At 56.8% G+C, this 26464-nt stretch overlaps 2 protein-coding genes across 4 annotated transcripts; both read left to right on the top strand.

The window, feature by feature from the left end:
* Positions 1 to 370: 370 nt before the first annotated feature.
* SH2B1 (SH2B adaptor protein 1) lies at positions 371 to 5817 on the top strand (the record flags this gene model as incomplete). Of its 2 annotated transcripts, none has more annotated exons than XM_084248784.1 (8): positions 371 to 1324; positions 1580 to 1681; positions 1919 to 2010; positions 2121 to 2296; positions 3784 to 3987; positions 4189 to 4400; positions 4534 to 4705; positions 5441 to 5817. In XM_084248784.1, 8 exons carry the CDS (start codon positions 386 to 388, stop codon positions 5815 to 5817), a joined length of 2274 nt encoding a protein of 757 aa, XP_084104910.1. The 2 variants fall into 2 exon arrangements, with proteins under 2 accessions (XP_084104910.1, XP_084104909.1); XM_084248783.1 differs by having other exon boundaries at positions 386 to 1324; positions 4534 to 4761; positions 5441 to 5668.
* Positions 5818 to 10211: 4394 nt separating this feature from the next.
* ATP2A1 (ATPase sarcoplasmic/endoplasmic reticulum Ca2+ transporting 1) lies at positions 10212 to 26063 on the top strand. Of its 2 annotated transcripts, XM_084249795.1 has the most exons (22): positions 10212 to 10452; positions 10773 to 10790; positions 11124 to 11206; positions 12460 to 12564; positions 13210 to 13348; positions 14935 to 15015; positions 15870 to 15955; positions 16110 to 16407; positions 16603 to 16769; positions 19461 to 19549; positions 19818 to 19920; positions 20162 to 20293; positions 22035 to 22160; positions 22257 to 22475; positions 23111 to 23446; positions 23650 to 23870; positions 23976 to 24178; positions 24298 to 24383; positions 24469 to 24602; positions 24714 to 24831; positions 24926 to 25043; positions 25792 to 26063. In XM_084249795.1, exons 1-22 carry the CDS (start codon positions 10335 to 10337, stop codon positions 25815 to 25817), a joined length of 3006 nt encoding a protein of 1001 aa, XP_084105921.1. In that variant the 5' UTR covers positions 10212 to 10334; the 3' UTR covers positions 25818 to 26063. The 2 variants fall into 2 exon arrangements, with proteins under 2 accessions (XP_084105921.1, XP_084105920.1); XM_084249794.1 differs by lacking the exon at positions 10773 to 10790 and having other exon boundaries at positions 10212 to 10476.
* Positions 26064 to 26464: the final 401 nt, after the last annotated feature.

Consider the following 26464-nt stretch of genomic DNA (forward strand, 5'->3'; position numbering starts at 1 on the left):
TGTAGAGAAGCGAGGTGCAGTGAAAGAGATTCCTTTTTAGAGGAAGGTGCTCCACGTTGCTCCTCGAACCAATGCCAGGGACAGTGGGCTGGGAAGCAGCAGGATAGCGCAGGCTAGACATGGGGAGCTGCTTGACTGGGGTGTGTGGGGTGTGAGGACCTGGGAGGGAGGCAGTTTGATGTCCTTCCCCGGGCTCTCTGAAGACTCTAGAGCAGAGATGGAGTCTGGCTTGGGGTGGGGCTGAGCCCCCAGCGCCACCTCAGCAGTGACTGTATGTGCCTCTCTTCCTTCTGCAGCTGCTGCCGCTCACCCCGTATCTTCTGGCCGCTTCCCTCTTTGCTGCCCCTCCCCATAGGCTCCCTCTCTCCACCTCCTGGGGACCATCATGAATGGTGCCCCTTCCCCAGAGGATGGGGCCTCCCCTTCCCCTCCCCCCTTGCCACCGCCCCCTCCTCCTAGTTGGCGGGAGTTCTGCGAGTCCCATGCCCGGGCTGCTGCCCTGGACTTTGCCCGCCGTTTTCGCCTCTACCTGGCCTCCCACCCCCAGTATGCAGGGCCAGGCGCTGAGGCCGCCTTTTCCCGCCGTTTTGCTGAGCTCTTCCTGCAGCACTTTGAAGCCGAGGTGGCCCGGGCCTCTGGCTCCCTTTCACCACCCATCCTGGCTCCCCTGAGTCCTGGTGTGGAGATCCCGCCACATGACCTGTCCCTTGAGAGCTGCAGGGTGGGCGGGCCCCTGGCTGTGCTGGGCCCTTCTCGATCATCTGAGGACCTGGCCGGCCCCCTCCCTTCCTCGGTCTCTTCCTCTTCTACAACCTCCTCGAAGCCGAAGCTAAAGAAACGCTTCTCCCTCCGTTCAGTGGGTCGCTCCGTCCGTGGTTCAGTCCGTGGCATCCTGCAGTGGCGGGGGGCTGTTGACCCTCCTTCCCCAGCTGGGCCCCTAGAGACCTCGACAGGCCCCCCAGTCTTAGGTGGAAACAGCAACTCCAACTCCTCTGGTGGGGCTGGGACCATTGGCAGGGGACTGGTTAGTGATGGAACCTCCCCCGGGGACAGATGGACTCACCGTTTTGAGAGGCTGAGACTCAGTCGGGGTGGGGGGACCTTGAAGGATGCAGCAGGGATGGTGCAGAGGGAAGAGCTGCTGAGTTTCATGGGGGCTGAAGAGGCAGCCCCTGACCCAGCTGGAGTGGGCCGGGGGGGAGGGGCAGCTGGGCCTACCTCAGGGGGAGGAGGGCAGCCTCAGTGGCAGAAGTGTCGCTTGCTGCTTCGGAGTGAAGGAGAAGGAGGAGGAGGAAGTCGCCTGGAGTTCTTTGTACCACCCAAGGTGAGGTCCGGTGGGGGGGTGGGGAGCGAGTGACTGAGCCACCAGAGTGGTGGCTGGGCCCTGCAGATAGGCCGGGGGGCTTGCCCGCCCTTGCACATGGCTCTGTGTACTGTTTTTAAAGCTTACTCCTGGCTTTGGGTTAGTAGCTGTGGGCAAGGACTAAAAAAATAGTCATTTGCTTTAGTCTAACTAGGGTGTAGAAGAAGGATGGTTTCTGTGCACCAAATACCTGCCCTTCGCTCCCTCCCAACCTAGGCGTCCCGGCCGCGACTTAGCATCCCCTGCTCTACTATCACTGATGTGCGGACAGCCACGGCCCTGGAGATGCCTGACCGAGAGAACACATTTGTGGTTAAGGTAGGAGCCCTGGCCCCCTGCCCTCTTGGGGCACTTGTGTTGGGGAGAAAGCTGTTAGCAAACAAACAGGGGGCATTGGTGGAAGAAAGTGTAGGTGTCAGGTACCCTGAGAGTGTGTCCCTGAGGGCCACGGCTTTTCTGGGAGGAAGGAAGAGCAGGAGGATGCTCTGGTTGTTGGGGGAAGATGAAGGTCTCAGGACCCAGAAGTGGCCTTTGAACCTCCTCTTGTTCCTGTAGGTGGAAGGCCCTTCAGAATATATCCTGGAGACAGCTGACGCTCTACATGTAAAGGCCTGGGTGTCTGACATCCAAGAATGCCTGAGCCCAGGGTGAGGAACTTGACTTCTGGCTGTGAGAGATGCTGGGGGCGGGGATGGGGAGCAGCTTTGTGCCTCTCACGTGGTGACTTGCCTCCCAGCACCATTTTTCTGTTGTGCAGACCCTGCCCTGCTACCAGTCCTCGTCCCATGACCCTCCCTCTGGCCCCTGGGACCTCATTCCTTACAAGGGAGAACACAGACAACCTGGAACCGCCTTGCCTCAATCACTCAGAGAGTCTGCCCAGCCAGGATCTGCTGCTGGGCCCCAGCGAGAGCAACGACCGTCTGTCACAGGGTAAGGGTGGCGCCTTTGTACAAGCCCAGCCTCTGTTAGGCCCAGGCCCTCTGTCCAGACTCCATTCCAGGGCACCCCAGTCCTGCTTCTCAGCTGCCTACTCCCACTTCCGTCCCCCAATGTTTTATCTTTTGTTCCTGAACATAGGAAGCCAGTTAGAACCATCAGATCACCACCACCATCATCTGAGTCCTAAGCAAACTCCTGTCCACCGTCTGTGCCCAGCCTGACCCACTTTCCCATAAGTCTTGTACAGGCCACCACTCTGGCTAGACATTTCTCCAAGCTTCCAGAACATTTTATAGATGTCTTTGTTTTGCTCTTAAACTGTGTCTGCCTGCATTTGTGCCAGTATTTCTCAGCTGACTAAACACATGCATGTCCGGCTCACCACATAAACTCGCAGCTCACATTACAGGACTCGACTACACCTTTTCTTCCTGATCCTCTGGTTCAGCTTCACAGTAATTCAGCTTCATAGCATGCAGGCTGTATTCAGTGAGTGAACAAATGAATTAGAGAATCTGAGCGCTAAAATGAACCTTATAAGTTCCAATCTCCTTGTTTCTCAGGCAGCTAAGACCTTGTGGTGGTAAAGGGGTGGAAATGACTTTTTTTGGGTCACCTGAGAGTCACTGACAAAGACGGGCTACGCCAGCCTGATAGCCGAGCGGCTGTTCTCTGTGCTTTCTTCTACTTAGCTCTGAGCACTGACCGTACCTGTAGGCCTGGACTGCCAGTCAGCAGACACTCAGGAATACCCTCGCACATGCCTGGCCCTGCGTTGGGCAGGGTGGGGAACACAGAGATGCCTGAGATGAGCTCAGTGCCCTCCATGGGCTCACAAGACATCCAAGTGGAAAGAGGAACTCGGGCATAGAGGCCTTGGGGGCTCAGAGGGGTAGGACCCTGGTGGAGTCAGGCTAGACGGGGAGATGAGAGAAAAGAGTGTGGCTTGCACGAGCAGCCGTCAAGAATAGAGACGTGAGATGGGGAGAGCCCAGATATGGAAAAATCATATGGGATGACTGGGCTCAAGCAGGGGATACATGAATACAGGTTGACTGAAGGTCAAGTCAGTTGAGTTGGGATTCCTAGGAATTACTAGCCCCAAGAGTTGAGGGCATTGTGCTGTAGGCAGGAAAAGGACCTATTTGTAAAGTGAAAATGCGTGTGGGATTCTACCCCCACTTCTGCAACAATAGCTGTAAGTTCAGCTAGTGATGCAGAGAAGGCATAGGCGCGTTTGAGGCGAGGACTCCTCTGCAGTGACTGCAGTTCCCTCAGCACTGCAGGAAATCTAAGTTAGTCATCAATAAACCCATCAGGGGTCAATAAAACCTAAAGAAGGACCCAGCACCCTGGCCAGTTGACTGGGGGTCGGCTGGCTGGTGGTGACGTGTACCCAGGCAGAACAGTCCTGCCAAAGGGAGCTTCTGGAGTTCTCAACTCTGCTCACTCCCAGTTTGTTTTTTTTTCCCCCCTAGGAGCATATGGTGGCCTCTCAGACCGCCCCTCAGCATCCATCTCCCCCAGTTCTGCCTCCATTGCCGCCTCCCATTTTGACTCAATGGAACTACTTCCCCCAGAGTTGCCCCCCCGAATGCCCATTGAAGAGGGACCCCCAGCAGGGGCGGTTCATCCCCTCTCAGCCCCTTACCCACCCCTGGACACTCCGGAGACAGCCACAGGTACCAGAGGTGTGAGTGTGTGTCTGCCTCCAGGCCCAGCTGCCTGCCTCCCTGAAGCTATCTTGGCCTCCTGAGGCACCTGCCTGTGGGGCGGGGGGGTAGGGGTGGGAGTGACACACGAGGGGAAAGCAAGACTTTTCTTCCCCCAGGATGGGGGAGGCATCCCTGATCCCAGTTTCCCTCCCTCTCTCCTTTCTGAAGGGTCATTCCTGTTCCAGGGGGAGTCGGAGGGAGGTGAGGGGGACCAGCCCCTCTCAGGGTATCCTTGGTTCCACGGGATGCTCTCTCGACTCAAGGCTGCCCAGCTAGTGCTGGCGGGAGGTGCTGGCTCCCATGGTGTCTTCCTGGTACGACAGAGTGAGACAAGGCGGGGCGAGTATGTCCTCACTTTCAACTTCCAGGGCAAGGCTAAGGTGAGTGACTAGAACAAGGCTGTGTTCCATGCAGCGAGCTTGCAGGCGGCGCGGGCACACTGCTGTCGGGGAGAGCGCTCTGTAACTGGCAGGGGCTTAGACTCCCGCTTCACCTGGCTCCTCCTACCCTCAGCACCTGCGTTTGTCGCTGAATGAGGAGGGTCAGTGCCGGGTCCAGCACCTGTGGTTCCAGTCCATTTTCGATATGCTCGAGCATTTCCGGGTGCACCCCATCCCTCTGGAGTCTGGAGGCCCCAGTGACGTTGTCCTTGTCAGCTATGTCGTATCCTCCCAGCGACAGCAGGGTGAGCAGAGCAGGTCTGCAGGGGAGGAGGTGCCCGTGCACCCAAGAAGTGAGGAGGTGTGTGTGCCAGAAAGATGGGGTGGGGGGCTGTGAGGAGGAAAGTGCTGTTAGGGGAGCAGGGTGGAGAAGGCCCCAGAGTGTTGGGGTTTTGGAGGGAAGAAGCACACTGAGAGGATGTAGGCAGGCAGAGGGCTCCTGTGGGAGCCAGGGAGGAAGCTAAGTCGGGCGGGTCATCCCCATTCCATCCAGCTCCTCTGTGCCATCATTTGTCTGTCTCCTAGGCCCATCCTCCCGGCCTTGTCTTTGCCCTTCTTCACACCCTTGCCTTTGGCCTGCCCTTCTTGGGGACACTCGGGCTGATCCCCTTCCTCCCCCCCATGTCTGATGTCCCTGTCTGATCTCTCCCTTTTCCCCACCCCAACGTCCCATCTGTCCCCACATTGCCCCTCCCCCCCAGGCCGGGAGCAGGCCGGGAGCCATGCAGGGGTGTGCGAGGGAGATCGATGCTACCCCGATGCCTCCTCCACCCTCATGCCCTTCGGAGCGAGTGACTGTGTGTAAGTGTGGTCCTCCTCTCACTGCCGCCCATGATCCATCTTCCATGGATGGGGGGTTGTCAGGAGATGGGACGTGGGGGAGATAGCACATGGCTCCTGGGGGGATGAGCGAAGGGAAGGCCGCTGCAGGAGCTTGCCTCCATCCACAATCAGTCTGTCTTCTTACCATTCCTGTCTAGAACCGAACACCTCCCATGACCTACCCCAGCCCCCTGAACCCCCTTCATGGACAGATCCCCCACAACCTGGGGCAGAAGAGGCGTCGGGGGCGCCAGAAGTGGCGGCAGCAACCGCCGCAGCAGCCAAAGAGAGGCAAGAGAAAGAGAAAGCGGGCAGTGGAGGGGTCCAGGAAGAGCTGGTCCCCGTGGTTGAGCTGGTCCCCATGGTTGAATTGGAAGAGGCCATAGCACCTGGCACGGAGGCCCAGGGAGTCTCTGGATCTGGTGGGGATCCTGGGGTGACCCTGATGGTGCAGCTCCAGCAGTTGCCACTAGGGGGCGATGGAGAAGAAGGGGGCCATCCCAGAGCCATTAATAACCAGTACTCCTTCGTGTGAGGCACCCCATCCCACTCTTTCTCCACTCTTCTTGCTCCCCAGCCCTCGGTTGGTGAGATTGGGACTGGGTAAGGACAAAGGAGCAGTAGGAATCCTCTCCCACATGCTTCCTGACCCTTGAAGGCCAAGGGCATGTATGATGGTACAAGAAAAGGTTGACGAGCCCTGTTAACTCCCCAGTTCATACACTACAGGTGCCCTGTCCCCTAGGCAGGGGATTCGGGCTCCATTACCTCCCTGAGGGGCTCTATGGTCAGCCCCACCCCTGGGGGCCATTTCCCCATTAACCACCCCTCCCCAGCCCAAGGAAGGGTGCAGGGGAAGGGCTGTCAGTTATATTAAGGTGGTTGTTGTTGTTGTTTTAAACAAAATGGAGACGCATAAATAAAAGGATTTATCTCAGTTCCATCGTGATGGCTGTGGCCAGTGTTTGCGGTGGGGGCTGGGCCAGGCGGGTCAGGAAAGCAGCCCACTCAGTGTTGTCAGCGCCAGAGCTACGAGGCTGGGAATCAGGGTCAGGTCGAGTCCCTGTTGCTCTCCAGCCTTGTGCTTCCAGCCCCCGCTCCTCACGGGCTGTGGTGGTGGTCAAGCTATAAGTGCAGAGCCGAACCCCTCTTCTCGGGGTCTCTGGGCAACTTCCCTTAATGGGACAGGATGGTGAACAGCGGGGTTGCCAGTCTTCAGGGGCCTTTCCTGCTGTGGAGTCTCTGGTTAAGGCTTCCTACCCTAGGGAGAAAGCAGGCAGGGAGACCGCCGGGAGTGGGCGGCAGGGCCATGGCGTCTGTGTGGGGAGAGGGCCCAGGGCAGGCTGACAGCCCCTCAGGGCCCAGCAGGGGATGGAAGGCAAAGAGCACCTGGCTTTGCCTGTTATTTACTCTGTTACCTGGGCAAGGTGTAGCATTCCCCGACTCAGGATACCGCGTGGGGACACATCTGTGAAACAGGAGTCACATCTGGGTCGGAGCTGCTGGCGTGATTGGCCTGGCCTGGATGATGTTTCCACTGGAGTTCACAGATTACCGGCTTCTCTTGAAATCAGAAGATCCAGCCTCACGGAGTTCATCTTCCACGTTGCCTTCTTTCCACCCACCTAAAAAGTCACATGACTTCTTGGCCCCTGTGGGCATTTGAGTTTGCAGCGCTCCGCTCCTCCTCAGGGCCCTCCGTTAAACCCAGGCTCCGCCCTCTGAACTGAACTGTGATTTTGCTCTCCAACAGAGGGCACCCCTGGACTTCCCAGCTCTGGGGTGGTGGGTACCAACTAGGAGGGATGGGGTACTGAAGAATCCTACTTAAATTGCTTGGCCCGCTCACCTCCATCCAGCTCTGCCTCTTACCATCCTGCCTTTTGCTTTCCTTCCCAGGTGCCCCCCAGCCTCTGCCCCCACTTCCAGGAGGCCCTACCCACGCTTATGACCTTGCTATTCTGGGCTTTGTGTCCTATTGGGAGATGGACAGGAGACAGCTGGGCTCACAGGCCACCCAGGCTGAGGTAGAGTGGGGGAGTCTGCTGGCTCTCCCTGTTTTAGATGATCCCTGGGGCTCCCCTAAACCTTGGCCTCTGGAATCTGGGGATAGAGTTGGCCTTGAAAAGGGAGGAATGGTTTGGGGATCTGGGTGCTGCGTTCTTAAAGTGAGGGCAGTAAAGGCTGTGGTATCTGTCTCCCTCCTTACTCACACACCCCCACTCCCCAGTTAGCAGGACCTGATCCTCCTCCTCTGGCAGTTCCTGGTGCTGTGAGGCTTCCCCCTTCCCTGAAACCCTGCCAGCTTGCCAGCTTTCAGGGACCTGCCTTCTGAAGATGGGTTGGGGAGAGGTATACAGGGATACCCCCCTACCCCACCAAGATTTGCATGTTGAGACACCTAAGAGCCTCTAGCCATTTGCATGGTTAGAGACACCTAAGAGACTTTCCTTCTAAGTCTTTCTCAATGAGTGGTTGAACTGAAATTTGAAATTGGCCAGGGACTGGCCTGGCTCTGCATTGATGTCCTTCAGAACGTGGCTCCCACACAGCCCTCATAGGAGAGAAGAAAATCTTCCAGCTCTGAACTTAGAGCTTAGAGACCCTGGGTGGGAGATAGTCAGTTTCATTAGGCAGCCTTCATCCCTGATGGCGATTCTTTGGCAGCCCTTGGCTGGGGCCCTTCCCTCTCTGGCTTCAGTCCCCCTCTGGGAAGCTGGGGGTGGTAGAGATGGAGAACCTTAAAGGGCCCTGCTGGCAGCAGTGGCCTGTAAAGCCTCCTTTCCTGGGTCTCTTGCTCGCAACTTCCTTGAAGCTGTGATCTCTGCAGTCTCTCCTCCATGTATGGGCATTCCTGCTCCTTTAAGACAGTGCCCCTGTCACTCCTCCAGGTGGTGGTGGGGAGAAGCCAGCCAGCCCCCAAAAGCTTGGCACATGCTATGCCTGGCTCTGGCCTGAGAAGGTGGGTGCTAGACCAGGTGGAGGTGCCTGTTGATATGACCTGGACACATCCCATTGTCTGACCCCCCCTCCCACTAATGGGTCACAGCAGGATTCTGCTTCAGGGGAGGGGTTTGGGAACCCTGTAAAGGGGGGGGAAGGGAAGGAGGGGAGGAGCACCATGTCCTTAACTCACCCTGGAGGCTGCCCCTCCCCCAAGCTCAGGGAGTAGAAGGGGTGAGTATGAGGGGAGCTAAATCCTTAAGTGCCACCCACCCCATCCCTGTTGACCTACCCACTCCCCAAAAGTGGGGTTTCCCTTTCTTTTGCCTGCCGTCTTCTGTGTCTCTCGTCTACTGAGGAACTTGAGCACGAGAATAGCAAGCAGCCTCCAGGCCCTTTCCGCGGTCCATGGCCTCATCATTCAGGGAGCAGGCCGAGATGGAGTTAGGGCTGGAGGACAGGGTCAAAATGTGCTTCCCCTCACTGACCTTTCCCAGGATTCTCCATGAGCCTCTCTGCCCTCCTTGCCTCCCCTACCCACACCCTGTCTACCCTGTCTGCTCCTCCAGCAGCTGCCCTGATAGGAACCAAAAGGCCCTCATCCCCAAGCAGGGGTGGGGCCGGGGTGTGGGGGGCTCAGAGCAGCTGCTTCTCTGAGGAAGCTGACGCCAAGGCCAGCCGCTCAGCAACAACTTGTGGCTTTGCACCCAGCCCTGGCCCCGCCCCCACCCCCTGGCTGCTCCCCCCCACCTCTGGGCTACCCCTTTTTCCACTGCACCTCAGACCCCCTCCTCTAACTCTGCAGCCCCCTCTGCTCCCCCGGCTCTGGCTCTGTTCTGTCCTTTCCCCTAGACCTGCTGTGCCCATTCCTTGGGGCTGCAGCCTCTGCCTTATCCAGCGCCCCCAGGCCCCTCTCCTTGTGCCCTTCCACTTGTCTCTTCCAGTGGGGTTGAGCACACAACTGCACACCTCAGTACCCTTGACAGATACTCGGGACCAGAGTGCATTGCAAACCACACACCACCTCTGTAAACCCTGGGCTAAAGAGCACAGTGTGGGGTGAGGTGACCCTCAATACATGACTTGGGGTGACCCTACCCCCATCCTGAGACATCTCTCCCTCTCTGCCATCAGCACATTCTGTAGCCTCTTGGGTTACCCAGCTGCCTGGGTATCCCATTTTCTTGTAGGGGGGGGGATTCCCTGTCGGGGATGGGGGAACCCTGAAGGCCATGTTCTCAGAGGCTCAGTTAGAGCGATGATGGGGGGGGAGTTTAGGGGAGAGACAGGCAGTCCTGGCTTTGATCACAGGGCCTGGACACTAAATCCCTTGTTGATGGCTGTGGCAACCCCTCCCAAGGGTAGAGTTACCATCTTCTGCCCTGTCCCTTTGACCCTCTCGCTCCCTACTTCCCCTTGTTCCTCTAGAGCCACTTCCTCTGGCCCTCAAAGGATGTCCTTCTTCTCTTCGATCCCCTAAAAGTTGGAGTATCTCTGCTACCTTTTCTGTAAAGTAGGTGAGGAGGAAGGAGAACTGTGGCAATAGAAACGGGGTCAGGTTGGGCGAACTGGGAAGAGGTGCCAGGGGAGTGAATGTGAAGGTCTGAGAGGAGTCAGTTCAGGGAAAGAACAGGAATAGGAAATTAAGTGTAACTGAGGAAGTCGAGGCAGTTGGGGGAGGAGTCACAGCAGAAGACAGAAAGCAGTGTCTTTCCCTGCCCCCCTCCCCTGGGGCTGGAGCCACCTTAGCTCCCTCGTGAGTGACATCTCAGGCTGCAGCCCCACTGTTCCCCCTCTGTCAGCAGAAATATCTCTCTCCTGACCCCTCCTGCTGGAGTCTCAGCCAGCCAATCCCTGACCTGGGGGAGGGGGGAGCCTGGCCTCCCCTACTCCCTCATAAGGACCTGCTGGGGGCTGGGGGGGTGGCCGGCTGCTGCAAGTGGGACGGGGGTCAGAGCTTCGTGGAGGGAAGAAAAACCTGGGGGGGTAGGAGAGAAAAGGAAGAAACACAGACAAACAGGCAGGTGGACACACTGAGGAAGGCCCCCCACGTGTGAGAGTCCCCCTAGAAGGAACACACCTCCCCCTGGCCCCCAGGAAGGGAGCACAATGGAGGCCGCACACTCCAAGACCACAGAGGAATGTTTGGCCCATTTTGGGGTAAGCGAGACAACAGGCCTCACCCCGGACCAAGTTAAGCGGCATCTGGAGAAATACGGCCCCAATGGTGAGTGTCCCTTGGAGGAGACTGGTAGGGCCCTCTCATAGCACTGTAGCGCACACACATGCACACACGCAGATGCACACAGGGGCGCTACCTCCAGAGTACCCCAGGGAGGAACTGGCTCATGCTACAGATTGCAGGGGAGGGGAGGGCCCTGAGACTCAGAGTTTGGGGAGGCTTTATGGGATGACCTTGGTGAACCTCAGATGCCCTTTTGGTGGCCTGGTGCCCTTACTTTAGGCATAAGTCCTGGTGGTAGTGGTGGGGTAGTATTAGAATGAACCCCAAATGAATATGTCCTTTTCTTCTTTTTCCCTGGGTAGAGCTCCCGGCTGAGGAAGGTAAGTTACTGGACTCCCTGAGTTCTCATCAATGACCCCGTCTCCTCTGTACCCCACTCCCTTCTCCCTACGACTCCCAGGACAAACGGCCCTCCCCACAGGTTAGAGTCTGGCTGGGGGCAGAAGTTTCCAGGCACTTTCTCTTTGAGATATCCAGCCCTTGAACAACTGCCCATCACTTTGGGAGCCTGTTTTTGACTCCTGGCAAGTTCCCTCCACCCTTCTGTCGGTATCAAGGTGCCTATCACCCCATTCCCGCTCTAGGCTGGAGTCCCACACTTTCATCCTCTAGACCTTAATCCTAGGGGGCCCTCTGCTTGCCTCTTCCCCCAGGGAAGTCCCTGTGGGAGTTGGTGGTAGAGCAGTTTGAAGACCTCCTGGTGCGGATCCTTCTCCTGGCCGCCTGCATTTCCTTCGTAAGTGCGGAAAGGCATCCTGGGGTTTGGCTGGGGGTGTAGTTTGTGGGGATCTGGAGAGTCTGCTGGGGGCTGGGGGTGTTGGACTCATCAGTCCTCTAGCCCCCAAATCCTCCACTACAGACCATAACTGAGGGAGGTAGGGGGCCGCTGAACTGCGTCCTCCGCCACCCTCCCCCCACACCCTGCAAGCAGGTTTTATTTTAAGCTTTCAGGGCGTTCTCAGCCAAAACACTGAAGCTAAGCCTCCCCCGCAACTTCAAGGGCTTTGAGGGCTCAGCCTGGGCTGCTGCTCCCGGGCCACCACTATTCCCGGCATGCCCCGGGGCACAGGCTGCGCTCCGCCAATCCCCAAGCCTCCCGGCCCCCCGGCCCCGCCCTCCCGACGCTGATTGGCTCAGACGGAGACTCCCTCCTGGAGGCGGCAAAGAGCTGCTGGTGTGAGGGCGACTCCCAGCCACTCGGCCCAGTCCTCTCAGACCCGCCACCCCACCCCGCCCCCATTCGGGCGTGGAACTCATGGGGTCTCCCGCCTCACCCCCTGCTGACCCGCCTCCTTCCCCAGGCCCCTCACAGCCTGAGGGCTGCCCCCACCCCTTCCTCAAGGCCCTGCCACCTCCTCTGTCTGGGGCATTTTGGGGTGGCTCTCTAACACTTCAGTGCTGCTCCACGACCACTGGAGGCAAAAAAACCTCCAGCTGGCCCCTGAGTACTAACTGGCTGGACCGCACTTCCCCCTTCTCAGATTTGCTCCTTGACATTTGCCTTTGGCTGTTGCCTGGCAGTGGCAACAGCTGGGGTGGGGTGTGTACAGGAGGCCCCGTAACACTATCCCGCCTCTCCTGCTCCCGCATGAAATTGGAGCTTCCCAGCCTTGGGCTGTGGGGGAGGGCTATGGGTGGGCCAGCGCCCGTGAGGACCACAGGGTTTTTCCTATTGAATTTTGGCTCCCCAAGATGGATGCAGCCATGGGGGTAGTTGGCCTGGGTATTCCCTGAACTTTGTTTACAAGCCAACCACTTGGCCAGGGAAACCTGAAAGCATTCCCAGCTAATTCCCGAGTTGTGCCTGCCTGTGCCCACCTGTTCCCACTGAAAAAGAGCAGCGCCTGGAGCGTGTAGCACCTCATCGAAGGGGTTGCAGAACCCCCATGATGCCCTGTACCTTTTGCACCTGCTCTTGTTCTCTCCACCACTTCCTTTTTTACCACAGGGGCTTTCTTACCTGTTATTCTCCCTCCTCCTGCTTCCCAGGTGTTGGCCTGGTTTGAGGAAGGCGAAGAGACCATCACTGCCTTTGTTGAACCCTTTGTCATCCTGTTGATCCTCATTGCCAACGCCATCGTGGGAGTTTGGCAGGTTTGCGCAGGCCCAGCCTCACTCTTTCACATCCCAGCGCTGAACACGAGGCCAACCTCCCGCTGCCTCTCCCTCTCCTCCTCCGTCACTTCCCCTGGACTTGCCTTGTTCCCTAGTCCTATTGCCCAGTTTGAAAAAGGGACAGAGTGCTAGAGGTGGGAGGCCTGCGTTCCCACTGTCAGAGAAGTTCCTTCTCTCTGAGCCTCACTTTTCTCATTCATAAGATGAGCATCATGATCCTGCCCCGCAGAGGCGTGGCGAACTTGAACAAGCAGGGGCCACAAAACCCCGGCTCTGCGCCAGGCCCGATTGGTGTTCAGTACCTGCTACTTTGATCCTTCTTCTCTTACCACCCTTGACTTTTCCTGTCCCCAGCTTTCTGCTTTTCCTTGACTCCTCTTTCCTAGCCTCCCTGTTTCCGCTGTAATGGTTTCCTCACCCAGAGACCCCTGTCCTCAGGCGGAGGTTGTCTTCCCCATGACTGGCCACCTGCCTCCACCTCTGTGGTAGCCGCTTTCCCCCTGGGACTCTAGACCCTGCTCCTCTAGCTCTTCACCTCTCCCCGCGCCCTCCCTACAAGTCCCTTCCCAGTCCTCGACCTTACTCCCTCTGCTGACCCTCCTCTCCTCCGCCTTGTCATCCCAGGAGCGTAACGCGGAGAATGCCATCGAGGCCCTGAAGGAATATGAACCAGAGATGGGGAAGGTCTACCGGGCTGACCGCAAGTCAGTGCAGAGGATCAAGGCTCGAGACATTGTCCCTGGGGACATTGTGGAGGTGGCTGGTGAGTGATGCAAAGGGCTCAGGTTTTGAGGCCAAGCTACATGTGTTGGGGGTGGAGGCTGGTGGGCCCTGATCTTGGTGTCCAGGAGGTAGCCAGGATGGTGGAGACTCTGCTTTTCCTTCCCAGACTCCTCAGGAGGTCACTCCAGGGCACTCTGGCCACAGCACCCCCTCCCAGTCAGAGTCTCAGCAGGAACAGCCAGTCCTGTCCCTGAAGCTGCAGACAGACCCCCTGCTCCCCCTCTTCTCACCCAGCACTTGCAAGCAACAGGTGGAAGCCAGTCGCTGCCAATGGCCCCATCTCCACCCCCTCCCGAGGCCTGGCTTCCCTCTCCTTCCACCCACCCCCAAGCTTGGTCAGCTTTAAGTCTTGACCTCTGTGTCCTTGAGGCCTCTCAAAGGGGAAAGAGTGAGGGTAGAAGGGAGGAGGGAGGCCGAAGGCTCAAGCCCCCAGCCATGTAAGGGAAACTCAGGCCCCAGAGGAGAGCACGGGACTTGGGAGGAGGGGAGTTCAAGGAGGGCCCCGCCTCTCTGGTGAGGGACACTTAATGCCTGGCCAGGGAGGAGTGGGGGTGGTGGCTGAGATGACTGGGATTCTGCCCCTTCAGCGGTTTTCACGTTTGCCCTGCACAGGCCGTGCCACATCTGCAGTCCACTGGCACAGGGGAATGTCTCTTTCTGGGCCTGCTTCCCTCGGCCAGGCACCCATGTCCCACCACGGGAAGCTCGGGGAGGGGGAGGGCACATGGGCTGAAGCCCCCAGTGCCCGTCACTGGGCCGTCCTGCTACGGTGGCAGTGGAGTCAGTGCCACGAATGTCTATAAATACCGCTTCGGCTTGGGTGTCAGGGTGCACCGCCCGACTGCACCGCTGGCCGCCTCCCTCCTGGTCAGCTTCCTCTGGCACAGGAGGAAGAACCTTAGAAACAGGGGAAGGAAGGTGGTGGAACCCTGTCCCTAGTCCCATCCATGGACTAGCAAGATGTGGCCAAGGCCCTGGGTGGCCTTCTGCCCCCTCCAGGATCCCTGAGTCTGCTGGACACCCACAGGCCATCCCCGGGGTGGTTTCCCATACTGACCTGCTCCCATCTGTGCATGTCCCTCGATCTTCCCTGCCTTCTTACTCAGCTCTCTGAGGTGGGGTTGTAATGACTCCCCTGCGCCCCAAATCTTGCTTGCTTCCTGCAGCCCTACCCTTTTCTCCTGCCTGGCTCCCCAGCTCACTCATGTGGCTTCTGTCCAGGGACCAGGGCCCGTGGGTTTCTCCTCTCTTCCTGCCTCTTCCTTTCCCACACTTCCCTCTTGCTCACTCTCTCCTCCTTGCTGCACCATTTATCTTGGCTGACACTGGTTTTCTCAATTCCTGTATTTTCTCCTCACCTTCCCAGCATTCCACTTCATTCTCTTCCCCTAATGCAATGTCTACCTGAGGTACCCTGTTCTCTTGAGTTCTATCTAGTGACAGGAGGGCAGGCCAGGGTGACCTCCTGAGACTGAAGGAGGAGGCAAGGCACTTGTAAAGATTGGTTGTGTTAAGGAAGAAAACTCTCTTCTCAATTGACAACACTCCTCTCTCCTCTTTCCACAGTGGGAGACAAAGTCCCTGCAGATATCCGAATCCTTTCTATCAAGTCCACCACCCTCCGGGTTGACCAGTCCATCCTGACAGGTCTGGGGGCCCGGGTGGGATGCATCAGGGAAAGTGGGATGCACATTTGACGAGGGAGGAGCTGGGTGGGCAGAGACAGGGATGACGTTACAGGTGGACACAGGAGTACCCCCAGTAGTCAGTCCCGCCCCCACCCGCCCCCCCCGCCGGCTCTGATGTCAGCTTTGCTCAGCTCAGCTTCCTTGTCACAGCCTGAAACATGGGATGTGGGAGATAGCGCGAGGCTTGTGCCCATCCTGCAGATGGTCCTCCACCCACCCCTTCACAGGGACGTGCAGCAAAACAGCTTAGCTGCCCTGTCTCCTCAAAAGTCACCATGTGAGCAACTATAGATTCGAACTGGGGGTTTGGATGCACTTAAGAAAGTAGTTGCCTCTTTCTCCACTGGGAGACGGTGATGAGCCCGTGAGCATTCCCCGTGGTCCAAAGAGGCAAGGCTGGGCGGGCCCAGGCTGACTCTCTGAGCACTGCCATTCAGTGAGGGACTCAAGGTGCCCAGCAGGGGCCTCCCCAGCATGCGCTGCACAGTTGACAGTGTTCTTTCACACCAGGCAGCTGCTTTGACTTTCACCGGTCCTCATTCCTCAGGGTATATATTACCGTCCCTGTTTTACAGAGGAGCAAACAGGTTAAGTGGCCCAAAGTCACGCAGCTTAGAAATGATCAAGCTGGGACATAAGTCAAGGTCTCTTTAAGTGCAGTGAATTTCCCATTTGCCTGCAATGACTTCTTCCAGAACTCAACCAGGATGGTTTCTTGGTCCTCAGGGCTCTGTCCTGCCATGCAGGGTGCGGGTTAGAGGTAGGAAGTGTGGGAGAAGGACATGATGTCATTTGAAAGCCCCTTCTCTACAGGCGAGTCTGTATCTGTCATCAAGCACACTGACCCTGTCCCTGACCCCCGAGCTGTCAACCAGGACAAGAAGAACATGCTCTTCTCGGTGAGCCTTCCAGGGCTGGCTGTTGTGCGCTGCAGCTGGAGGCCTGGCCTGGGAGACACATGGCGGCGGGGGGCAAGAGGAAGCCTGCTGTTGGGCATGTGTGGTATGAGCGTCACTGCCTGCCTGATTGCTGGCCTTGTTTTCACATTCCCAGGGCACCAACATCGCAGCCGGCAAGGCCGTGGGCATCGTCGCCACGACCGGCGTGAGCACCGAGATTGGGAAGATCCGCGACCAAATGGCCGCTACGGAGCAGGACAAGACCCCCCTGCAGCAGAAACTGGATGAGTTTGGGGAGCAGCTATCCAAGGTCATCTCCCTCATCTGCGTGGCCGTCTGGCTTATCAACATTGGCCACTTCAACGATCCCGTCCATGGGGGCTCCTGGTTCCGAGGTGCCATCTACTACTTTAAGATTGCTGTGGCCCTGGCTGTGGCTGCCATCCCAGAAGGTATGGGATGTAAAAATATATATATTTTCTATTTTTAAAATATAAAATATTTTCTATTTTCTATATTTTCTATATATATCTATTTTCCCACTTTCTAATCTCATCTACAAGGACCCCTTTTCCAAATCCCCGATGGATTTGGGGGGCCTCCTTCCCCCACTGTTATTCCCTTATCCCTCTTCTCCCTCCCCACAGGCCTTCCTGCAGTCATTACCACCTGCCTGGCCTTGGGCACACGCCGCATGGCAAAGAAAAACGCGATTGTGAGGAGCCTGCCCTCTGTGGAGACCCTGGGCTGCACCTCTGTCATCTGCTCCGACAAGACAGGCACCCTTACCACCAACCAGATGTCTGTCTGCAAGGTCAGCAGACTGCCTTTGGGGTGGAAAGTGCCCTCCCAAGATGGGGTTGCCCCTTTATCACTGGCAACTTCTCCTTTGGGCCTGGGAAATGCTCAGAGGGCAGAGGGAATGCCATCCTGCCTGCTGTGAAAGGGATTCAAGAGGCCCCTCTGCCCTGGCCATTCAGCTCCCTCTGGCTATGTTCGGTGTGCCAGACACCACCTGCGTGGTTGCCTCTAGTTCTGAACAACAGCCCCATCTGGGGAGTCTCATTAACCCCATTTTTTAGAGGAGGAAGCTGAGACCCTGGGAGACTCAGTGCACAATACGTATAATAAGTAGTGGAATTGAGTTTCAAACCCAAATCTCTGTCTAGTGTGGAGCCTGTGCATCAGGCTGCCCTCCAGAATGGCCCCCCATGATGGGCCTGGGGGCTCTGGCCCTGTTTGTCTAGAATAGCATTTTCTTTTTTTCTTATATTTTTTGTTTTATATATATTTTTACATCTAGAACAGAATTTTCTAAAGCAGGGTTCTTCATCTTTTCTGTGCCTCATACTCTTAGACAGTCTGGAAACTATTATAAATGTATAAAACAAAACACATAGGCTTCTGTTTAAAAAAAATCATCAGATTATGGGGGCCTCCTTGGTGGTGCACAGTGCTATGAAGCTGTCTGCAACATTTGCAGCGCTGGTTCGATTCCCAGCCCCCCAGGGAGATTCCCACATGGCATAGCAGACCTCTCCTGTCGCGCCTGCTGCTCCCCTCAGGAGTGTATTTTGGTCATCTCCCTGTTCTGCTCTCCGCTCTGTCTCTGGTGAATCCTCTCACTCTCCTGCACCTCTGGCCTGTACCCCAGCTCTTGTATAAAATAAATAAATAAATCTTAAAAAAAATCTTTTAAAAAATCATCAGATTATAGAGGAAACCAATGATTGAAATATAGCGACCAAATCTTTTTTTTAAAGATTTTTTTTATTTATGCATACAAGAACTGGGGTGTAGGCCAGAGGTGTAGGGGGTGAGAAGATTCACCAGAGAGAGAGAGGGGAGCAGAACAGGCAGATCTACTGAAATACACTGCTGAGGGGAGCAGCGGGTGAGACAGGAGAGGTCTGCTATGCCATATGTGGGTCAGCTCCCTGGTGGGGGTTTGAACTTAAGCCTTTTTTTTTTTTTTTTTTTTTTTGAACTTAAGCCTTTGAGGTGGTAGCGCTGAGACTTAACCCCTAGGCCATCAGGGAGGCCCTGCTACCAAAACCTTTTAAAAACAAAGTTTGCATTTGGTACTATCTATCTATGCTTTCTTATTTTTAGTGGCACATTAAATAGCAGGTTCTGGTAGTGGGCGTATGAACTTCCATAATATTGAAGTAGTGATGAGTGTAAATGCTATTTTGAAAGACCTGCAACATTACAGTGTGACAGGAACATGCCTATGATCATATTGGTGGCGAAATCACAAGTTTTGCTAATACTAATGTGGACCATTGCCTGCATTCATAATTGGAAGAAAGCGCTAAATATCAGTTAAAAACGAAATAAAAGACTTAATTTTTTTTTTTGCCATCCCAAGATCACAGGCTTCTTGGGGAGCGGGACACTGATCATGGACTCCAGGCAGAGAACCGCTGCCCTAAGCAGAGTTCTGCAGAGTAGCATGAAATATCAATTGGTGTTCTGAGAAGAGAGGGCTATGTGGCCAGATCAGGGTGAGAAAGGCTGTATCCCTAATCCCTTGGGGAGACCCAACATACCTGTTGGCATTTGAAAGCCTCAGAGAAGACTGGCTGTAAAGAGGATGGATTGTGCTTTGTTTAATCCTGAACGTCCTAAACTAACTTGACCCCAGAGCTGTTTGTCTTGGTAATTATTTTTTAAAGATTTTTAAAAAAAAATTTATATAAGAACTGGGGTACAGGCCAGATGTGCGGGAGGGTGAGAGGATTCACCAAAGGCAGAACGGGGAACAGAACAGGCAGACCGACCAAAACACACTGTTGAGGGGAGCAGCGGGCGAGACAGGAAAGGTCTGCTCACCATATGGGTATCTCCACGGCCGGCAGGGATCAAACCGGCTCTGCAGAGGCTGCGGACAGCTTCGCAGCACTAAGCTCAACCACCTGCGCCACCAGGGAGGCCCAGAGCTGTTTGTCTTGGAACAGCCCTGGCCCTGGGCTGCTTCCCTCCGGGCGTGGTATCCTCTAAAGCACAGGCTTCAAAACCAGACCACAGGCTCCTGCAGCCCGGTTCTTGTCATGTTTCGTAAACACAAATGGATGCCATATTTGAAAGTCAAGAGATTTCATAGGAAAATAACTTGAATTTCTAGCTCTTCCTGCTAAACTGGAAAGTCTGGCCACATGCAGCTGGAACTGTCACTGGGCCCTGTGCTAAGGGACAGACTGGTCACCGCAGTCCCCACCATACCATGCTGTGCACACCTTGTCTTATTGACTGATCTAAGGGGCCTCCGGTGGCCCCTGCAGGGACTTTTGTTGTAAGGCCACTAACACAGAACACAGAATGATGGCAAGGGAGGGGTAGGAGAGGGGGGGGAGGCAAAGAGGAGAAAGGCCAGGTGAGGGGGCGGTGGTGGGAAGCTGGTGAGTTTGCCCAGAGACCTGGGCAGAGAGCGGGTGCTCACCACTAAGAGCAGGGCCCCTCTCTGGGAGCATTAGACATCTGTATGGTGCCTTCTCCCCTGCAGATGTTTATCATTGACAAGGTGGACGGAGATTCCTGTGTCCTGAACGAGTTCTCTATCACTGGTTCCACTTACGCTCCAGAAGGAGAGGTGTAAGTCCCTCCTCAAGTCTTTCCTCCGTATCTCATGCCCCCCTCCACACCCCTGCCCCGTTCCTTAGGGCCACCTTCTGGTTTTATCTTCTTCCTCCTCTTTCCCTCACCTTGTTCTCTCCCGCTGCATCTCCTGGTCAGTTGCCCGCTCCCCAACTGCCCCTCACTGTTTTCTCCAGGCTCTCTCTGCATCTCACCCCCTATTCTTCTCTGCCTGTCTCTTTCCCTTCCTTCTTCCCCTCCCCACCGCCACCCCCACCGCCGCCAGCTTGAAGAATGATAAGCCAGTCCGGGCAGGGCAGTACGATGGGCTGGTGGAGCTGGCCACCATCTGTGCTCTCTGCAATGACTCCTCCTTGGACTTCAACGAGGTAACCCCTCTGCTCCGAAGGCAGCTCTCTTCCTTCCAACTGCTCAGCGTTCTGGCCTCCTTGGCAGGCCGCGAGGAAGGGGTCCTGGGAAGGGGTCCTATGTCTATGTCCTTTCCTGGAGGCATGGGGAAGGGAGTGGCTAGTTCCCTTGCCCTTCTAGGTGGAAGGTGGGTCTGCTCGGTGGGAGACAGGGGTGAGGAGCCCAGGGCACTGACTTCCTCCTCCTCCTCTGCCCTCTCAGGCCAAAGGTGTCTATGAGAAGGTGGGTGAGGCCACCGAGACAGCACTCACCACCCTGGTGGAGAAGATGAATGTATTCAACACTGACGTGAGAAACCTCTCGAAGGTGGAGAGGGCCAATGCCTGCAACTCGGTGAGTCAGGGTCACCCAGGAATCCTAGAAGGCAGAGGCCCCCTTCTGGACACAGCATTGTACCCCAGACCCCACCAGCAAAATAGATGCTTCTCCCCCCAGCTTTTCTCTTCCCCGCTGACTTTGGCTAGGAGTAGGCCTGGAGTTTCACCGCTCCTTCGGCCTGCCACCTGGCTGCTGCCCCTGTGATGAACTTAAGTCAGTTCTTCCTGCTGCATCCCTAGTTGGAATGGATGAAATTGGACACAAACCTCAAGGGACCCATCATAAAGGGGCAGCCTTGATGCCAACTGTTACCCTTTGTCTCTAGCTGTGACTTGTCTTTGTCAAATCTCAAATCTGATTTGGCGCTTGGGAACTGATGGCTGTGTATTCTTCCACGTCCCCTTGTGCAGGCGACTAGCCCAGCTCACCCCCTCACTCTGCGCTCTTGCTGCTAATATGTACTGAATGGCCACACAGGCCCTCTGGGGTGCTGCATTCCCCACCTCGCTCACCTTTTTTATTCTTTTGTATATGCAAGATGCCCATCGCTGCTTTATTTAATACAACAAAAACGATAGCAACCTGAATATCCATAGAGGACTTAATTTAAGAATTGTGAAGCAGATAGTGTAGACACCACTCACTTTTTTTATTGGTTTTTTTTTTTTTTTTACATTTTTTATTTATGCAATAGCTGGGGTACCGGTCAGAGGTGCGGGAGGGTGAGAGGATTCACCAGAGACAGAGTGGGGAGCAGAACAGGCAGACAGAAAGCCCTGCTGAGGGGAGCAGCAGGTGAGGCAGGAGAGGTCTGCCGTGCCATGTAGGAATTTCCCTGGCCGGCCGGGAATTGAACCCGCGCTGCAGAGGCTGCGGACACTTTCACAGCGCTGTGCTCAACCCGCTGCGCCACCGGGGAGGCCCCTGTTATTTTTGTTTATGGAGAAATAGTCATGATGCATCTGGTGACAAAAGACTCAGGCCCTTGCATGGAGTGCTTAGTGCCCCGTGCCAGGCGCCATTCTGCTCTGTGCTATAGCGCATGTCTAGAGAAGCACACAGGTGGTTGTTTCAATTTATTTATTTGTTTGTTTGTTTGTTTATTTGAAGATTTATTTATTTATACAAGCACTGGGTACAGTCAGAAGTGCGGGAGGGTGAGAGAATTCACCAGAGCCAGAGTGGAATGTAGAGCAGGCAGAGTGACGAAATACACTGCTGAGGGGAGCAGCGGGCGGCAGGAGAGGTCTGCACGCCATGTGGGACCCTCACCCGGCGGCTGGGGATTGAACTGGTGCTACAGAGGCTGCGGGCAGCTTCTCAGCCCAGCGCTCAACCACTGCGCCACCTGGGAGGCCCAGTTATTTAAATTTAAACTACAGTTTGATCAAAGTGGAAACTCCTGCCTCAGCACATTTCTCCTGCTCAGCAGCCATCGCTCACTTGCACCCTGTTGGTCGGTTCAGACTCTAGGACATTCCTCGCGCCACCGCACACTGGGCCCTCCTGTTTCTGTTGCGCTTTAAGCTGGACACTGGAGGACAGTAGCCACGTTAGCCTTGGGGCTCACTCCCCTGCTCCTGTAGGCAGAATTAGCTTAGTCTCAGTCTCAGTATGGGGTGCGCTCTGACCCCCAGATCCTTTTTGACTGTTGTAAGGGCTCTGGGACTTTCCCTTGTAGTGCAGCATCGTGGTTCTTTTCCCACCCATCTCACATCTGGCCCCTCCCTCCCCACTTGCCCCCTCTGGCTCCCAGGTGATCCGTCAGCTAATGAAGAAGGAGTTCACCCTGGAGTTCTCCCGGGACAGGAAGTCCATGTCTGTCTACTGCTCTCCAGCCAAATCCTCCCGGGCTGCTGTGGGCAACAAAATGTTTGTCAAGGTCAGAAATCGGAATGTGCCTCTCTTCCTAATGCTGAGCCTGTCTCCCTGTGTCCTGCAAGGCAGGCCATGGTCTCTGAATGTTCTGATTTCCTAGGGTGCCCCTGAGGGGGTCATCGACCGCTGTAACTACGTGCGAGTGGGTACCACCAGGGTGCCGATGACAGGCCCAGCGAAGGAGAAAATCTTGTCTGTGATCAAGGAGTGGGGGACTGGCCGGGACACCCTGCGCTGCCTGGCCCTGGCCACCCGGGACACCCCCCCCAAGCGAGAGGACCTGATCCTGGATGACTCCGCCAGGTTCATGGAGTATGAGGTGGGCAACCCAGCTTCCCGTGGTCCTAGACCTGGTGCCTCACCTCTGCCACCTTGTCACGGGTCCTGGAATGGCAGGATGTTATTGTGAGACCTTGGGGATCATCTAGCCTGGTGCTGCTGTGTGTGATCCCTGGGCCTTTCTGTGAGGGGACACTTGCCCAGAGCAGATGTCTACTGTGTCTCTAAGCTCATTGTCAGGCTCAGCTGACATGTCTTCTCTGGGGAGATTCTCTTGATGCGAAAAGCAGCTTGCATTTTGGCACAAGCTCCTTACCTTATAGCGGACTGGCTGTCTGCATAGCATCAAAGTACTCCCTCATCTTAGCAAGGGGAGACTGTGCCCCTGCAGGTAGCATGGATTTGCTCAAAGCTGGACAGGAAGTGAGTGGACCTGCTAAAAGCAGAAACCATCCCCATAACTTCCTGCTCAAATTCTCTGAAAGACACCGTCTGTCCCTAGTGCAGGTTCACATGTGAATAAGAAACTTTCCTCAGTCTCAAAGGCCCTGCTGAGGTCTGAATTCTAGGCCTAGGGTCAGCTCTGCCCTTGCTCACTTACCATGTCCCCACTGCCCCTGGGAGGAGTCCATTTTCCAAGCCCCTCCCTGACGCTGTGGCTCTCTGTCTCTTCAGGCCGACCTGACCTTCGTTGGCGTGGTGGGCATGCTGGACCCGCCCCGCAAGGAGGTCACAGGCTCTATCCAGCTGTGCCGTGATGCCGGCATCAGAGTAATCATGATCACCGGGGACAACAAGGGCACAGCCATTGCCATCTGCCGGCGAATTGGTATCTTCGGAGAGAACGAGGAGGTGACGGACCGAGCCTACACTGGCCGGGAGTTTGATGACCTGCCCCTGGCTGATCAGCGGGATGCCTGCCGTCGCGCCTGCTGCTTTGCCCGCGTCGAGCCCTCCCATAAGTCAAAGATCGTGGAGTTTCTGCAGTCCTTCGATGAGATCACAGCTATGGTGAGGAGGCCTGGGCCGGCCCACGCTGGGCACAGGTGGAGTCTGGCGGGGGGCAGTCCTTTTTGTGCCTGTTGGGACCTGGGGTCCAGAGAGGGCGGGGCTGAGCCCAGACCCTGATGAGATGCGCAGAAGGCAGCGAGCGGTTCAGATACCCCGGAAGGCTCAAGGAGGGGTTATGAAAGTGGCCCCGCTTCTTCCCTCAGACAGGTGATGGTGTCAATGATGCCCCTGCCCTGAAGAAGGCTGAGATTGGCATTGCCATGGGTTCTGGCACTGCCGTGGCCAAGACTGCCTCTGAGATGGTGCTGGCCGACGACAACTTCTCCACCATCGTGGCGGCTGTGGAGGAAGGCCGCGCCATCTACAACAACATGAAGCAGTTCATCCGCTACCTCATCTCCTCCAACGTGGGCGAGGTGGTCTGGTGAGCAGCCGGGTGGGTGGGCACGCATCCAGGAGGAACTCGGGCTGGCGGGAGGACCACGGGTCTGGGAGGCAGGGTGAATGTGCGATCACCTCCTTCCGGCAGCATCTTCCTGACGGCCGCCTTGGGGCTGCCTGAGGCCCTGATCCCCGTGCAGCTGCTGTGGGTGAACTTGGTGACTGACGGGCTCCCGGCCACAGCCCTGGGTTTCAACCCACCAGACCTGGACATCATGGACCGGCCCCCCCGGAGCCCCAAGGAGCCCCTTATCAGTGGCTGGCTCTTCTTCCGTTACTTGGCAATTGGGGGTAAGCAGGATGGGGCCCCACAGTCCTCCCCAACCCTCGGGACTGAGTCCTTCTTTGGGACCACTGTTCATGACCGTGGTCCCCTTATACCCCTGACTCCCATCTTCTCTCTACCTCAGGCTACGTGGGTGCAGCCACTGTGGGGGCTGCTGCCTGGTGGTTCTTGTATGCGGATGATGGGCCTCATGTCTCCTACAGCCAGCTGGTAGGGTGGAGAGAGAAGGGGGAGGGCACCCACAGGTGACATGGAGGCTTCCGTGGGATTCCCAGTTCCTCTCCCTCCCCTGCAGACTCACTTCATGCAGTGCAACGAGGAAAGCCCTGACTTTGAGGGTGTGGACTGTGAGGTCTTTGAGGCCCCCGAGCCTATGACCATGGCCTTGTCTGTGCTGGTCACCATCGAGATGTGCAATGCCCTCAACAGGTGGGTAACCCCCCCACCTTCCCGAGGCCGCTGCTTCGTCCTCCAGCCTCTCCTCACCACTGCTCTCTTTTCATGTCTCCCACCCTGGCTCTGCCTGGCTTCCCCCTGCAGCCTGTCTGAGAACCAGTCCCTCGTGCGGATGCCACCCTGGGTGAACATCTGGCTGGTGGGCTCCATCTGTCTCTCCATGTCCCTCCATTTCCTCATCCTCTATGTGGAACCCCTGCCGGTGAGCAGGGAGGAGGGAGTGGTCAACTAGGGGCCTCTGCCTGCCCCTCCCCAGAGGGGGTACATCCTCTCACTGCCTCGTGCCTGCCCCCCAGATGATCTTCAAGCTCCGGCCCCTGGACGTAACCCAGTGGCTCATGGTCCTGAAGATCTCCCTTCCAGTCATCGGACTGGACGAACTCCTCAAGTTCGTTGCCCGGAACTATCTAGAGGGTAAGCTGCTCCCTTCCTCCGGGCCCCGCCAACCCTGGCCCTGAGCACAGCCCCCGTGCCCTGCGCTGCGAAGGCGCCTGCCCCCATTCCCTTTCAGGTGGGTGTGTCCTTGGTCCCCTGGGACCAGGGTCCCCGCTCCTCCTTTGCCCACCCCTCGGCACTTGGTACAGACCTTCTCCTTGGCCCCCTACCGCCTCCTCAGCCCTCTTGGCCCTTCAGGCCTACCTCTCCTCCTCCCTCGATAACGGCTGTCTCTGTCCTCTCTGGCCGTAGGATAACCCGTTCCCCCCTCCTCCATCTCTTTGACCGTGTCACAGGTATCACGCCCCCTCTTGCCCTCGCCCCCAGCTGCTGCTCCCGCCCTCCTGTCTCCCCCTCTGCACCCAGGGTCACTTGCGCTCGCAACTCCACCTGCGCTCATGGCTCCACCTGGAGCCACTGCTGTCTGCCACTGGCGCGCTTCCAGGCGGGTGGGCCACCGCCCCCCCTGGCTCCGCACTGCCCGCCCCTGGCACCCCGGTGTCTGCTGGGCTGCGCTGCGCTGCGCTGGCTGGCGCTGAGCTGTCTGCCGCTGGGACTGCAGTGGTTGGGAGGAGTGGGATCTGGGCACCCAGGTGAGTACGGGGAGGGCCTGGGTGACCTTCCAGGTGAGTATGCCAGGGGCCAGGACAGGGGACCTGGGGGGGCCACTTCCTGACCCCGCCTGTGCCCCACCACCTGCTTCATCCCTTCCCTTTCTTCCTTCCAGATCCCGAAGATGAAAGAAGGAAGTAACCAGCCCTTCCGCCCCTCCCCCGCCCCATAGTGATGCATCTTCAGCCAGAGCTGTGGCACAACCCCCATGTTCCCTTGACTCCCCCCAACTTTTTCTGTTTATAAACACAATGTCCCCTTCCCTTTTCCTCCCCTCTCCCCTCCTTTTTGCCCTTGTAAACTCTCCCCCCCAACCCCATGGGGCTTGCAGGGACAAGGCGACCGATTGAGCTGAGCTGCTTATTTATTGAAAATAAATGACAGAAAAGTCTGGCCTTGCCTCTGTGTGCATCTTCGGGCCTGCATCCTGGGGCACAAGCATCTTAGTGTCATGCAGTCCAGAAAGCAGCTGCCTGTCTTGGGGCGCATATGTGGAGGGACCCGGCTGACCTGGACTGGAGGCTCCACCACCCCTCACGGCTTGGCTGTGCCCGGGGAAGGGGCCTGGCCGTGCCTGGCGAGGCTGTGCGTCTGGCTGGGGGGCGTGAAGCAGGACAGCCAGAAAGTCACAGGGCTGCACCTGCACCTTTGGTTCCTGGGGGAGCCCCTCGCCCAGGTGGCATCCTTGAAAGCAAAAGGCCCAGCCACCCTGGGAAGAGGCACTGGAGGGACAGGGCGGTAGCAGCCCCACCACCGAACCCCAGTTTATAGAGGGAGAAGACGAGCCT

The sequence above is a fragment of the Talpa europaea genome, assembly GCF_964194135.1.
Source record: "Talpa europaea genome assembly, chromosome: 12".
NCBI classification, from domain to species: Eukaryota; Metazoa; Chordata; class Mammalia; order Eulipotyphla; family Talpidae; genus Talpa; species Talpa europaea.

Coding starts and splice junctions, on each gene's coding strand:
- ATP2A1 (XM_084249794.1), top strand. CDS start 10,335: ATGGAGGCCGCACACTCCAAGACCACAGAGGAATGTTTGGCCCATTTT. Junction 24,603..24,713: donor ATGTGCAATGCCCTCAACAG/GTGGGTAACCCC, acceptor TTCCCCCTGCAG/CCTGTCTGAGAACCAGTCCC. Junction 25,044..25,791: donor TGCCCGGAACTATCTAGAGG/GTAAGCTGCTCC, acceptor TCTTCCTTCCAG/ATCCCGAAGATGAAAGAAGG.